General features: G+C 47.7%; 1 protein-coding gene across 1 annotated transcript in view; it reads right to left on the bottom strand.

Moving 5' to 3' along the window:
- Positions 1–14: 14 nt before the first annotated feature.
- NPTN (neuroplastin) overlaps positions 15–15,581 on the bottom strand; it is a 56,344-nt gene continuing 40,777 nt past the window's right edge. The window contains exons 5-9 of the mRNA XM_084268139.1: positions 12,555–12,688; positions 11,014–11,287; positions 1,957–1,978; positions 1,714–1,787; positions 15–1,241 (exon numbers count right to left, since the gene is read on the bottom strand). Of these exons, the coding sequence (XP_084124265.1) occupies positions 1,727–1,787; positions 1,957–1,978; positions 11,014–11,287; positions 12,555–12,688 (491 nt within the window). The 3' untranslated portion in view covers positions 15–1,241; positions 1,714–1,726. The remainder of the gene's footprint in view (positions 1,242–1,713; positions 1,788–1,956; positions 1,979–11,013; positions 11,288–12,554; positions 12,689–15,581) is intronic.

Genomic DNA, 15,581 nt, shown 5'->3' with positions numbered 1-15,581 from the left:
TCCTTTTTTTGGTCAGTGTTTTATTTTTAAAAACAGGTGAAATCCACTTTGTTTTTATACATCATTGCACTTCAACAAATACACAGAACACAAGTTCATGCATCTACAGTTACGCACATCGTGAGAACCCTGTCAGGGCTATTTCTACAATCTTTAAATCAGGAGAAATTACAGTGTCAAACTGAAGAGTAGAACCAGTTGCATAGAATATCACCATGCTGTAACATCTCATCATTGAAACTAAACAACAAAGGAAATTAGAAAAGTTTTGCCTGAATCGAATGTACAAGAATATGTTGAACACATCAGTGCAAAAGGATTCGAGAATTTACATGAGTTAACAAAAAAAAAAAAGACCCCCAAAACAAAAAAGAACTCACTTAAAAAGCAATCATATATATATATTTATAAACTGAAGGTTTGTTGTTTGTTTTCAACTGCAATTCCACCACGTCGAACCATTCCAGCTTTTGAAGTCTGATTATAGGACACCCAAGTCTCTCTCTCTCTCTCTTTCTATAGGTTAAGCCCTTAAAATAATTTCAATTTATATTACTTCTCTAAGTACCAGCACAGTAGAATTCTCTCACCTCTCAGACATACAGTAAGGAATGAATTATCAGCAGCTTCAAAATGAAACACGGTTACTGGATTTTGGTTTTCCCCCTCCCCCCAATATAAATATATACTGTATATATATAGATTTGTTTGAAGTCTCGCCGTACTTTACAAAAAGAAGTCGTCACTAGATGGCAGCGGTGCGCTTTTTAGAGCTTTTGCCAATTTTAGAACAGCTACAAGGAAGTTTAAAAAAAAAAAAAGGGAGTGATGGCGCATGCGTGATCCGGCTGACTACTCCTAATGGGTGAATAGATTAAAGGAGACAGGGAAAACAAACCAAACCAACAACGGGAAGGAAAAGAAAAGGAGGAGAAATTTAAAAATAAAAAAGAAACCCAAAAAAAAAGAAAAAAGTAAAAAGCAACATTCACAGCACATCAAGCCCAAAAATAGTTTTACACCTTCTACACTGAAGCATTATTAAAATTTATCTGGCTAGGTCATCCTTACAGGAGAGGCTAAATAAGGCATGCTTTAGACAGTCATATTGTTGCTCACTTGAAAAGGAAAGAAAAATAATAATAATAATAATCAGACAGAACTGGAGTTCTAGAACCAAGAGTTCCAACCCTTAAATTTAGCAGGTCATATTGCCATCAGTCTCTCAGAAACTTAAAGCTCTAAAAAAGAAAAGGAGAAAACAAAGGTGCTAATCAATGCCCGGGCAGCATCCGCAGCGTCACCTGCACACCAGAGGCAAGCAAAGCCTGGCACAGCCCTTTCCACCCTGAAGGGAGCTCAGGGCTCCCCAACCCAGCCGCTGCTGGGTTACTTTATGGTTTAAGATTGAATGAGGAAGGATTTTGTGGTGGGGTTGGTTTTAATTAAGCAACAGGCATGATTACAGAGGGTTCGACAGCTACAGGCTCATTAAACTACCTGTGTGTTTTGGGGGGGAGGGGTGGGGGAGAAGAAAAATCTCTGATAGCCCCGGGTGCTCTCTGACAGCCCCCCTGGGTGCTCTCTGGCAGCCTGTGCCCCCCTCCAGGAACTTTTTCATTCGTGCAGCAAGTTCCAGCCACGCAGCCCAAGGGCTACAGTGAAGGACTCTCAAGCCTGCCCGCTGCCCAGACGAGCGCGAGTCGTACTTACATGAGAAGCATTTTTAATTTGTGTTTCTCTGGCGTAAGTTTTTATCTTTGTGATTGTTTGTAGAATTGGTTTTCCTGGAGAAAAAGGAAAAATAATTAGAAATAATTAGAAATAATTAAAAAGGCAATGCAAAAAATTAATCACAAGCACAGGGCGGGGCAGGGAGGGGAACACCCTTAAGGGATTAAAGGGTTCCCATCAACCCTCCGATCAAGCAGGATTTCCCTCTTACAACACACTTACATTGGCCCAGCTGGTTCATCATCTGCAGCAAGAATTCCCATGTGATCCGGGGGGGAGACAGGGAAAAGGAGAGAGAAAAAAACCAGAGTTAGTCCCTGCACTGGTGCCCGGCTGACCTGCAAGCAGCAAACCGCTCTATCTACAGCAGTAAAGGCCATTCCACTTGGTAGCGCCAAGATTCATGGAGTTATTTATTATTGGACTGAATTTTTGTTCAGGATTCAGGTTTTAATGGCGGGTGTGTTGCTTCAATGGTTTGGGTTAACACTTTGAATGCTTGTCATGAAGAACTGCAACTGTAGCGGACAGATTGTTGCAATATGGTCAGACTCATCTTGTCCCCAAGTTCCAGTGGTTCAATCTCGTAAAAAATAAGATGAGAAGACAAACCAACGTTTCAGTTGTAAAATCCTGCTGGTTGTTTTCTTGCATTGATTTTTGTTTAATTTTTTTAAGCTGTTCTTCAACCACTGATGAGTGATCGGTGGTATATACACGATAGGGTATATAGACCATACACTCATCTTCCCCCATGGAAGATACAACCCCTACACATTCTGAGTTTGTGGGTTTTTTTCCCCCTCAGTGTCTAATCAGAAGGGACCAGGTCAGGAGGAGGTCGGAGGTGTGACACTCGACTCGAGCATCCCAGCGCAGTGCGGACAGCAGCGGGCATCGCGCGCGCGGCCGACAGCACCACCGCCCTGTGGTAACACCTCCAGGCACAACAGACTTCAGCTACAGCAGACTGACAGCATTGTTCTGCCTGTGTCAGAGCAAAAAGAGTAGCTTTGGAGAATTGGAAAAAGATCTGCCAATGAGTAACATTCCACATCAACTCTTTCATCACCAATCGAATTGTAAAGCGCCTTGTTTCGCCCCCAGGCTGCGGTACAGAAGACAGAGCTGCCTTCCCACAGCAGTACCACAAGAATAAAATAAAGTAAAAAAATAATATCATTCAATCCAGAACATTACTGCTCCTGTAACAGTGGGGTGGGCTTTTTTGGGGTGGGGGTGGGGGGGACACGGACGGGACGACACACCAATTCAGGACCTGCTGGTTTTGGCACTCAAGAGCTGCCGTTCCCACCTCGTGCCAGAAGGATTTGACTGGTTTGTTTTTTCACTGAAGTCTTTAAGAGAAACTCTCAGCAGGATTCCACAAGGGTGCTTAGTGCACATGAAGCAGTTATGGAAATTACAGTCTTAACAGTGTAGGCATCCGCATGAGCACACGCGAGGAGTAATGTCGGTCAGAGGGGACATTACTCCGCCTGGACCTTCACGGCAACGGAGAGGCAAAGCCACCGCTAGCACAGACAGTGACTGGAACAAAAAATACTTCAAAAAAAGAAAGAACTAACCACAAACCAAGAGCTTTACAGCCAAAAATAACACACTAGCGATACACCAGTGTCCACAGAAGTCCATTACCAGCAACAGTACACTATCGGACAGGATACAGAGAGAACTAGGACTAGTAAGGACAACCAGACATCAATGTGCTGTTGTATATACAGTGGAGATATACAGAGACACATCAGGTACTGGAACACAAAGCACAGATCTAGAACTTCCCTCTGCAAACATCTTTTACTTCACAAAAGATCTGAGAGCAGGCTGCACTACATCCCCCCACGCTGGGGGGAGAGCCTGGGGTGGGCAGTGAGCCCTGGGGTTGCCCCCAGCCCCGGCTCAGCACGGCTGTCGGTGCCATGCAGCCTCCAGACTTGGTTCTCTCTGCTTTCTAAGAAGCGTCAATGACAGCTTTGAGAGTTTGTTTGGCTGGACTTCAGAGCTATGGGACTGCACCAGTAAGATACAAGCTTCCTCTCCCTCTCTCCCTAACAAAAATAACCCTTTTCCCCTTCTCCATTAAAATATTTCAATGCCGGTTTCAGACAGGTAGTTTTGTGTGTTTATATAAAAAACAAGCTGCCAGGGGCTGTTGTCCTACCAAAGATCCAACAAAAAAACCCCCTACTGGAACACTTCAGATTTATCTGGTGGGTCACTACCACCACCCATCCCCTCCCCATCTATGGCCTAAAAGAAAATCAGACTGAGGAGTATTCCTCTGTGAGCTACTGTCCTGGTCAGTTGTTTAACTGCCAGAAAAGCATCCCCAGCACAGTACAGACAAAGACCGAAACCGTAGCGAAATCGAGGGGTGGGGGGGGCAACAGACCAACAGAAAAATAAGTACAAAATTAGACCAAATAAAGATTAAAAACAGCAAACTCAAATCCAAATTAGTCGTGAAGGTGAATGAAGAAGGTTTAAGAAAAAAAGTGTTAACGTTATGACTTGTGCATTGTATAGACTGAAGCGGAGATTAAACAAACTCCAAAGCATGCAGAGCTCTCACTTACCACCGTTTTTTAAAGGGTATGATGCAATTGAAGGGGGCAGGAGGGGGGTGGGGGGAAAAAAACAAAACAAAAAAAGAAGTCATAGTAACTGACAAGTATCAATATAACTCAAAAACCTTTATGCCAGAAGACCTGGTCTAGCAGCTGGTTGTCTCTAATCGCAGGTAAAAGCTCTGGCTGTGGAGAGAACGTCCTCCCGGTACGGTGCTTCATTCCATTCCGCTCCCCAAGCACTCCCAGCAGAGCTGCAGTTTTTAGACTTGACTGCACCAAGCCTCCTCCTTGCACTGGAATTTACTTCTCAATTTGGAGGGGGGGTTCTTCAGGCTCCAAACCACCCCCCCACCCCTCTCTCCACCTCATTTATATAATACACCATGAAAGAAATGAAGCCCAACCCAACCAGCCCAGCGCTGCCCTGAAACAGCTGGTTTCTGAACAGAGAGGTTAACACATCCTGTAACACGTGTACATCAGTCCTTCCAGGGACAGGCACTGCAGGCTGATGACAAACCTGCTTTAGCTCCTTCAGCTCGTGTTTACTGTCCATGATGTCCCACTGCTTTGGCAGCCTGAGCAGGGGGCTGTGTTTTGGGGCCCCCTCTTTACTCTCCGCCTTCATTTCCTCTGGAGAGCTCTGGGATTTCTTTGTAATAATATGAATCCTGTGTGACCTCTGCCTGGCTGAAGTTACAAGCCAACCACTGCTGGCTACTTCTGCCTGTGCTTCAGAAACTCGCCAGGGGAAAAATAAACCTACAGAGAGCATCAGGGTGACCTGGTGCTCCAGCAGCAGCTCACCCACAGGCATGCGGCGCCCGCACACCTGCCTGTGGAGATCTAGAGCAAACCAGAGCCTTATTAAACATTAACCCCGTGTTCCATTCCTGCTGGAAGGCTCAGAAGGCAAAGCCAGTGCCCTGAGTTACAACACAAGGGGCTGAGAGGCAACGGGTTGGAACCATGGCAGAGAAACTCCCTGTTTAAAATAAAGGGAAACAGAGGGGGAAATGGATATTTAAAGGCTGGCTTAAGATTTTTTTCCTTTCTGGGGAAGAGGAAAATCTGACTGGGGCTTAAAAACTTTTGCAAAACACATTGATGAGAATTTAGATGAGTTTGGCCAAGTTGAAAAACAATTTAAATTTCTTCTAAGTTGTTCCATTCTCTGCTTGTAAAGCCACCCCCAGCCCCTGGTGCCTTCTCACAAGCGTCACCTCCCGCACTAAAACCACTCAAGGCCTTGGCTGCAGGCTGAGATAGATTCCCAGGTGGCACTGCCCACCTGTGATACAGGTTTGGAGCAGAGAGCCCTTCCCTTCAGCTTCATTAGTGGGAACGTTTGGGAAGGAGGAGGAGGAAGAGGTGAACGGAGACGCCCGTCTCGCTCCATAAAGCGCCCCAGTAAATCAGAGCAGCTGTTCTGAAATGGAATGAAGGCACCGGCGTATCGGCAACGGAGATTCTCTGGCCAAGATCACTTATGTCAGACTGGAGGAATCCTCATCCTATCATAACATCTAAGAAACAAGTGTATAAAGGCCCAGAGGAGCTGGGTTATTCTGTTACCACTGGGATACAATAACATTCAATCTTGGGTAGAGTTGATAACTACATAGTCTCACAGGGTGCCTGGCTGGCAATTTTCTCCCCTTGATGAATTTTAAGCATGGGGGAGAAAGGTGTGGGTAAGGGAAAAAAACCCCCACAAAACCCCAAACAAAAATTAACTTGTTACAAGGAAAACCGTTTCAAATGAAAACATTTTGTTCTTCAAATTACTTACAGTAATAGCAGGAACAGGGAAAGTCAAGAAAAAAAAAAAAGAGTATTAGAAAGAATGTGGGGATATGGATGGAGCTTCCACAGAGCCGGAGCAGAGAAACAGTTACAGAGAGTCACTGTATTAAGCTGAGAAGCGAGAAGGGAAGAATGAAAAAGGACATGTTATCAACCCAGTCACCTCGTGGCTTCGAGCTACAGATCGTGTAAGAATGTGGATTTTCCAAGTAAAAACTCTTTCCATTCCTATGAGGGAGTGTAGCCAGGAAGTTCTTACTTTCTACTTACCCCAGAACGCACCCTTTCAAACAGAGTCTTTCCTAATTTCAGGCTATTTGATCCAACACCAGAAAAACACCCACCCCGTTTTCTTTAGGAATCTTTGCTATGCCACATTCAGATCGCAATGGCTGAGCGCTCTGCCTATCGAAAACAACCAGCTTGAGCTATACCACAGAGGAAATAAAAAGCTCTTTGCTCCCTCTTCTCCTCCAGGGAAGCCCAAGCAGCTTGAGTCGTGAGCAAAAGGCACCAGCAGCCCCCTGCTGAAACCGTTTCCCGTGGTACATGCAGCGATGCGCCAGCGGCTCGGGCTCCACATGCCCCGTGCATGCAGCTTCCATCCCCAACAGCCACTGGAAGCGGCGCGGCACCCACCCCACCCCCAACGGTCCAACCCCAGCCACTGGCTGGGAGAGGGTCACCATCCATGTGTTGCTTTACCACTCGTAAAGCAAATCAAAACTCTTCATTTTGAAAGGATGCAGGAACTCAAGCGCAAACCTGCCCTCCCCTCCTCCTTCCAGCACATAATTGGGATGCCCAGGGCTGACTCCTGCAGGCAGGTTCCTGGAGGCTGCGGTCACCTCCCCTCCCCAGGGGCTGCAAACGCCCTGACTGCACAGGTAAGACAGCAAGAACCTGCCCCAGGCATCACTAATGCCATCCTTGCACCATCTCTGCTTGTGGAAATAAGGATTTGGTGGGTGCAAAGTTCCTGGGTTTTTTTCCTGCTGTACAGCAGCAGGCAAACAATAAAACAATCAACTCCAGAAGTCAATTATGTGAAGGAGGAAATAGCAGCAAAGGAGCTACCCAGCAGCCCTGTTCCACCACAGAAAAGCAATTAAACTAAACACTGAAAAGCCAGGTCCGTGCAGAAAATAGAAAACAAAATGGAAAATAAAAGCCAAACCCAACCCAACCCCAGCACTGCAGTCAGGAAATGCCAAAGTTAAAGAAGTGCCCTCACCCCTCCACCATGGCAGCGCTTCTAGGAGGAGGTAACACCTTTGGAAAGGCCAGAGAATGCGCAGGGAAAGGGGTTTGTAACACAACCCCTTTATTCCCCCTCCCTGATCCCTGAAACCTGAGCAGTAAACTGAGAACTGCTGAAAATGGAACCAGGTTTTCTGTCACTCAACCCAAGAGCTGAAGTACCTGGCATGGTAAGACAGGGAATTTTAACCCATGAGACATGGAGAGAGATGAGAGAGAAGGAAAGGGAATTCATTCACTTGGGGGATTTGGTTTTTTGGCTGCTCAGGCAGAGGTCCCAAGCGCTCTGGGCTGTATCCCAGGCACTTTACAAGAGAGAATCGGTCCCTCCCCCTGACCCTTAGGATTTACCATCTCCCCTATTAACTGAGCCAGCCTAGAAACCATGGTCTAGGGAGCACACATGAGGTGAGAGTTCAGCATGGGCACCAGCATCTCCCAGCAAGACCCAAGATAAACGCAGCTGAACTGCACTTCATCCTACACTGTTAGCCAGGAGGGCTTTACTTTTCCTGTAGGCAGGGAAATTGGCCCATTCAGCATCGCTGGGTTTCTCCCACACTTAAGAAAGCCTTAAAGTGTCTCAAGTAAGTCAACTTTGCAGAAATCCTCACTCCTCAGAGAATTCTCCACTGAACATGGGGAGAAGCCTCTCTTCAAGGTGGGATCTACAGCAGCCCACCCCAAAGCGCTGCAAAGGGAGCGAGACTGCAGGAACAAAGCTTGAACCCCAATATTTGGGCTGTTTACTGCTAGCAGACACCGTATCTGCAGGAAGGGATGGCCTGCAGTAGGACACACCACGGTGAACAGTCCAAAGCAAGATGCAGAAGGGCTCTCCAGCTTCAAAAAAGGAAGAACATCAGAGAAACCTGGGGACTCGGGCAGCTCCAGAGTTATTCCACCATGGGAAGCTGGGGGATGGTGGGGAATATGAAGGAACCTCGGCATCTACAGAAAAATCCAGTGAGGTCCATGGACAAAGCTCACACCCCAGCAAGGAGGGTCCTCAGCAAAGTCACCCTGCCCATGATGCTACCAGGTTTTTCTAGTCATTATTGCTGCTGTGGCTTCACATGTAACCTGGTGCAAGCACAATCCTTGTCCTTAAGGTTTAAGCGCACCAAAACCCCTTAAAAATATTCAGGAAACCAGCTGATAGTTGAGAAAGATCAGAGCTGCTGCCAAATGATATTTATATTAAGTAATGGGGTGTTTAGACTAATACCTGCAGGAGCTGCTGGCTCTGCTGCAGGCTCGCTGATGTTACCCACACGGCTCGCTGCAGCGTGCGGAGGTGGATGGAGGATTTATGGGAGCAGAGAGGGGGTTAAGTTTCATGGGGTAAGCACACTGCTGCGTGAAGACTTTAACTTTGGCATTTCCTAACAACATATTCCAAACCAATGAAATGAAGAGCAAAGGAAACAAAACACCCCAGGTGTGGAAATCAGCAGGCTATCAATGATTCCACACGTGTGCGCCTGTGAACCGCGCCCCGTCTACAGGGCATCTCCCACCACCACATCGCAGGAAGCTTCAGTGCTGCTACAGGAAGTACCCCAGGGAATGTGGACCCAAGTCGGCCTGTTGCAGGGCAGACAGTATGCAGACCATGCCTCACCATCCAGGCAAACCTAACACACAGCTATCGGCTCCAATATGGGTTCTGTCCTCCAAGGGAGGCAGACAGGGAAGATATTTGTCCGCCACAGAGGCTCTGTCACTCTCCAGGACTCAAGCTCAGCTGCCTTGAAGTAACAGCAGACTGTGCAAGCAAATTTAGTAACCTCAGTTACTTGGCTCATCATCTTGGACACCTCCATTAGAGATGATGAGCCTGGATCCCTCAGGCATCTGAGGAGTGGTCAGACCAGCCAGGAAAACTTCTGCCTTCAAAACTAAGAGGTAGCAAACTGGACACCTCCAATGTGTGTCCCACTGCACCAGCGTGGTGGTCGTACTGTGATCTGGTCAATCCCATAGAAACTGGCTTTGACTTAAGTCCATGCAAGGTCTTTTCTTTGATGATTTTTTTCTGTATCAAATTACAATCTGACACCTTGTTCTGGTGAAACTCCATCAAATGAAATCCTGAAATGCAGGGAGCTGTGACAAGCCACAGGTTCTCCCTGGACATCCCAACATCAAAGCCAGGCCAATGTAGCACAGCGACCCGTGAGATGTGCAAGAGAACATTTCAATTGCCACCCCCCTTATTATTTTCTTTAAAGTTTTCTGGGCTGGTCCAGAGCCACTTTAAGGACCAACTGCTGGCAGTATTAACCCTCTTAGCAACTGTGAAGCTGTTAGTTAATGCAAAGGAACATGCACTACAGTTTGAATTTTGCTGGGTACACACCTCGAGCAGTCTCAACGCATGCTCTGTAAGCGGTTAGTAAATGATACTCAAGAGGTTACGACCAAAAGCTACTTTCCTCTAGGTATGCACTATCTGAGATGCACCATTTGAGACAGTTTTGACCTGCTACAGGAGTGATCCAAGCCTCAGCCATTCTCAGAGCATTAACTTTTGGTAAGGTGACTATTTTGCTGTATTATTCTCCGAAACGTGGCCCCGCATCCGTGAAGTTGGGTTTTGCTCCAACTTCAGATCACCATTTCAGCACCTACATTTTCATCCCAAAGAGGCAAATGGTCAAGGCTGAATTGTGCAGCCCGACAACTGTCTCTGAAAGTTCTCTATGGAGGGCATGTCCACCCTGAGAAGGCACTAACGGTTCGATTCCATGCCTCCTGTCCTGATTCAGCATGTTTCCCTCCATGGACTCTACCGCACCTGCTCTCCAGTACTTGGATGCATCATTTTCCTACACGACTGTTGCTCCTGGGGTTCCTCGGAGAAGTTTTCTTGACAAGCAGCAGTGAGGTGGTTCTCCATGTGTTTCTTTCAAATTCTTGGTTTTAACCTCAAACTGCCCCCTCCTCTCATCTTTTAAAGAACGAGTGCAGCAGAAGCTGCTCAAAAATTAAAGGTATGACTATCTGTTTTAGTGAGTACACTAACTAATCCGTGCTACCATCAAACCTGAGCATGAAAGCCTAACCTTTAGAAGATATAACTCAGCAGCTACTGCAATCAGATATAGTTTAAACTCAATTACAGATCACAAGACACCCACCCCCACTCTTTTAACACTGTTATTTTTGCAGCATCTCTGCGGTCCCAATCCCTCTCCAGCGCAGTGTTTCCTTAGGGGATGTGCCCAGCGTGTGCTCCAGACACCGCACGGGAGCAGCCTCAGGGGTTAGAGCGTCTCCGCCTCTCCCTCCCGCGCTGCCCTACGGCCAACGAGCAGGAGTTCTCAGGGAACAAGACGGGAACACTAGAACCCTGGAGCAACACAAGGTTTAACGCCACTGAAATAACCACCCTCCCACCCCCACAGTCTGAGATCTCGGGGAACTCCAGCGGTGGGACCCTCTGCGCTTGCTGGGCTTAATGTTTGGGGGGAGAAGAGATGAGAAAAGCAGAGAGCCCCGAGCTGAACAAACTGCGCTGCTGATCCTTCCTGCCACAAAGCCCCACTCTGTTCTGCTGCCACGAGCTGCCTTGGCCTTGGATCTGTTCCTCCTTACAGGCGGCTCTGAGCACACTTACCGTCTGGGACTTCATCCGGCCGCTTCCTTTTCTCGTACACAACTATGATGACAACGAGGATAACGATCTCTGCCAAGATCCCCAGAAAGGGCCAGAGAGGAGCCAGGTGACTGCGGACGCGGAGGATGGTGGTGACCGAGACAGAGCCGACCTGGTTGGTCGCGTTGCACTGGTATTCGCCGGGATCCTCGTTGATCTGTAGGTTTGTGATGCTGAGCTCAGTGTAGTTGTCTTTGTTTGAGATAAAGAATCTGCCAGAAGAATTGTTGATGTCCTGGTAGGAGGAGAAAGGTGGAAAAGGGAGAGCAAGAGCTTTAGTACATTCTGGGCTCCTCGTGTTTCTGCGTTACGGAAACTGGAAGAGATCTGAGGGGTTTTTTTGAAGAGCCTAAGCCACCGACTTGAGGAATGTTTAGAGAAGCTAGAATTTGAGGGACCCATTTCTTTCTACATTTGAAAAAAAAAAAAAAAAAACACCTTCCAGAGTTGATGAGGTTTAAAGAATTAAAAAGGACCAAGACTTTGCCAGAATAAGGATGTTCCATCTTCCTGAAAGACAACCCTGGATAGATTTACTAAGTAAGTAACTTCACCAGCATGACAGTGCAAATGGAAATCTTCAGAACACCACACAGGACTGACTATCCTAAAGACCTGAAGCTTGCACTCAGTGAACAATTAACCCATGCTACTACATGCTTAACAATTTTCCCTTGCCCATAAATCAGATAACTACCTCTCTGGCAGATCATGCAGCAATGTAAAAAATAGGTGGGCTGAGGATTTAGCAGGCTCCAGTTTCTCTTCTCTTCTGCTATTCCAACTGTTGGGCAAGCTTTTTTGCTCAACATATCAGCTGCAGTACGGGAAGAAAAGAAATGCTAACAGGTATAGAATCCCAGACTGGTCTGGGTTGGAAGGGACCCCAAGGAACACACAGCTCCAACTCTGTGACAGGGACACCAACCTCCAGGCCTGGAGCTACACAAGGTTGCCCAGGGCCCCAGCCAACCTGGCCTTGAACACCCTCAGGGATGGGGCACCCACCCCATCTCTGGGCAGCCTGTTCCAGCCCCTCACCACTCTCTCTGCAAAGAACTTCCCCCTAATATCCAATTTAAACCTTCCTTCCCTCCTTCAGCTTCACTCTATCCCCCTTGTCCTGCCATTGTCTACCCTTTAACAAGCTGATTCCCCTCCTGTATCTCTGCTCCCTTCAGGGACTGGAAGGCTGCAATGAGGTCCCCCCAACAGCCTTCTCTTCTCTAGACTGAAAATATCACTGCCACATCCTTGTATTAAGTCTTACAAACTCAAATAGCAAAACTACAGCACTGTTTGAGAGATTTATAGCCAAACACATTTTTAAATCCCGTTTCCTATCTCATGGCTTGCTGTGTATTGGAAATACCCTAAGCACTGCAGTTGTCTGGTCAGAAAGCCCCCTCAAAATAATCAATCCCTCGAGCCACAGTGCTCGTTCCCTTGCTTAGAGGGGATTTTGGCAGGTTGGCACGTGCCCAGCACCCCAGTTTTCTTACCTCAAACACTCCGTTGACCTTCTTGCGCCAGACCCACTCGGGATGCGGGAAGCCCACGGACTTGCAGTACATGAGCGCCTCCTGCCCCTCGTTTTTGTTCTCACTCCGCTTGTGGCCGGTGATGTCAGGAGTAGCTGTGAAAGAAAACACCTCTTGTTCACTAGCTGCTCCTTGTAGACAAGAGTTATTTCAAGCTCTGGATTTCAACAGCAAACAAGCAGCACGTTCCCTGGACACTGGTCCTTTCCCACACTGTGCCCACCTTGCAGAGGGAACACTGCGATTCCTACATCTCTCCAAGCAGCATCTCAACTGAAGATCGGCAGGAACATCCTTCAGGACTGGCTTGCCAGGCAAATGGAGGGACAAGGGAGAAATCTCAACATCAGGTTTGCCCCATCTACTGTACATCTACTAAACTTAAGATGGCTCTGCTATTGCCCAGTGAGGTAAGCTGAGATACACCCACTAAGACTTAGACAGGCTGGAGAGGTGGGTGGGGAGAAGTTTAATGACATTTACAAGTGCAGGGTCTGGCATCTGGGGAAGAACCACCCCAGGTACCAGTATAGGTTGGGGACTGGCCTGTTGGGAGACCAGCGTAGGTGAGAGGGACCTGGGGGACAGCAGGTTGACCAGGACTCAGCAATGTGTCCTTGTAGCCAAGGTGTCTGACGGCATCCTGGGGTGTATGAGAAGGGAGTGGTCAGTGGGGCAAGAGAGGCCACGCCGCTCTGCTCTGCCCTGGTGAGACCACACCTGGAATATTGGGTCCAGCCCTGGGCCCCTCAGATCAAGGAGGACATAGGACTCCTTGGATGAGTCCAGCACAGGGCCACCAAGATGAAGGGAGTGGAACACCCTCCTTAAGAGAAGAGGCTGAGGGAGCCAGGCCTCTTTAGCCTGGAGGAGACTGAGGGGTGACCTAATTAAGGTTTATAAATATGTGAAGGATGAGAGTCAGGAGGCTGGAGCCAGGCTCTTCTCAGGGATGGCAGCAACAGGACACTGGGCAACGGGTGCAGCTGGAGCAGAGGAAGTTCCATGAGAAGATAAGGAGGAACTTCCTCACTGTGAGGGTGATGGAGCCCTGGGACAGGCTGCCCAGAGAGGCTGGGGCGTCTCCTTCTCTGGAGACATTCAAACCCACCTGGATGTGTTCCTGTGGGATTTAGTCTGGGTGATCCTGCTCTGGCAGGGGGTTGGATGATCTTTCAAGGTCCCTTCCAACTCCTAATGTTCTGTGATCCATGTCTCCCTCCCAGCTAACTCAGGAGGTTCCTTCAGCTTCCAAATACAGCTGTTGGCCTGGACACCACCTACCCATTCATCAGGACTGCAAACTGGTACTGTCTTAACACCAATTGCCAAAAGCCAAGTCGAGGTAAGCAAGATTTTAGATTTGGCCCACAACCATGCCACGACTCATTCTGCTGATGACACCTTAGAGCAACACTGCTCCTGGGGACCTGTACCACAGCAGAAGTCAAAACCCCTTCAAGAGTAAATTGTTTCATTCAGTCTACCCACAAATACATATGCTCTAAGGAGGGTTTCACACAAAGATGGGGAACTGCAAGCAAAACACAGCCCTGAAGAGCGACAGAGGATATTCTGATTTAATTTCTCCACTGCTTGCCGTGCTGGCCAGAGCGGCTCTCCGCAGCCTAATGCCTCACGAGAGATTACAATGGATCAATGGAGTGCCCAGGCTGAACCTTGGCTTAAGCAGATGGCTTTGGTGCTGTAGTGACCACCTTTAAAGCCCATTCGCTTTCTAGCTCGCTAATTATGCCACACGTGGCCTGCTGTGTGATCACAGGATGCTGATCTGTTAATCCGGTCAGAGTCCAATCTGAGTGCTCCAGGAAAAGACCTCCAGGCACCAGGAATTTATTCAAGGAGAGATCCCCTTCACCACCAACCCCTACAGTATAGAGGGAGATCAGGTTTTGGACAGCTCATCTGCAGCTGCCAGCTGAAGGGGTCAAGCAAATTTCACTGCTGTCATCAGCCATGGCAAACAAAAGCAAAGGAAGCATCTTGTGTGACCAGGGGATGTCAGCTGAACCTGCTCTTCCAAAGAAAACCAAACAAACCCCAACACCAAACCCCAAATCACAAGAAAATCAAAGGACTAAAGGTATCACTGTGTTTCAAAGGCTTTTCAAAGGCAGAAACCATCCCAGGCCTTGCTCCTGCAAGATTCTTTCCAGACAGCCAAGCAGCTGATTGATGGCATCGTTCCAACAAACAGAGAAATCAGAGTTTTAAGAATACTTAAGCTATATCCTTCTTCAGTGTGTCTGAGTTTGCCTGAAAAGGCAGCACTAGGAGAGGCTGAGCAACCCCAACTTTTCCTCAAAACCCCAGTAGCCATGGAATTTACTGAAATGTTTCCAAATGGCATATCTTAAACACATTCTCTTCTTTTCCTTTCCCCAATTTTGAAGTAAATGCTTTCTCAGCAGGAACAGGGGACAGGACAAGGGGCAGTGGCTGCAAGTTGGAGCACAGGAAGTTCTGCACCAACATGCGGAAGAACTTTCCCCCAGTGAGGGTGAGGGAGCCCTGGGACAGGCTGCCCAGGGAGGTGGTGGAGTCTCCCTCTCTGGAGATATTCAAGACCCATCTGGATGCCTAATCTGAATGATATGTCCTAGGGAGCTGCTTTGGCAGGGGGGTTGGACCTGATGATCACTCAAGGTCCCTTCCAACCCCTACAATTCTATGATTCTATGAAGGTACAAAGCTCATTTTTAAGAAAAATGCTGTGATTGTTCCATCCCATAAGGATGACGAAAGAATCACTCGATCAAAGTCTGTAAGTTGGCAAATGGTGGCTTCGCTAACATTGTATATCAAGACCAGCAGATGAAGCCAGTCAAATGCCAACTACCACAGAATCACAAGGTTGGAAAAGACCTTTAAGATCGAGTCCAACCATTCCCATCCTAAGCTAAACCAGATCCCTGAGCACCTCATCTACCCTTTTTTTGAACACGTCCAGGGAAGGTGACTTGCAAC

Source organism: Gallinula chloropus, assembly GCF_964237585.1.
Source record: "Gallinula chloropus genome assembly, chromosome: 9".
Taxonomy (NCBI): Eukaryota; Metazoa; Chordata; class Aves; order Gruiformes; family Rallidae; genus Gallinula; species Gallinula chloropus.
This window is presented reverse-complemented; position numbering and strand designations above follow the sequence as displayed.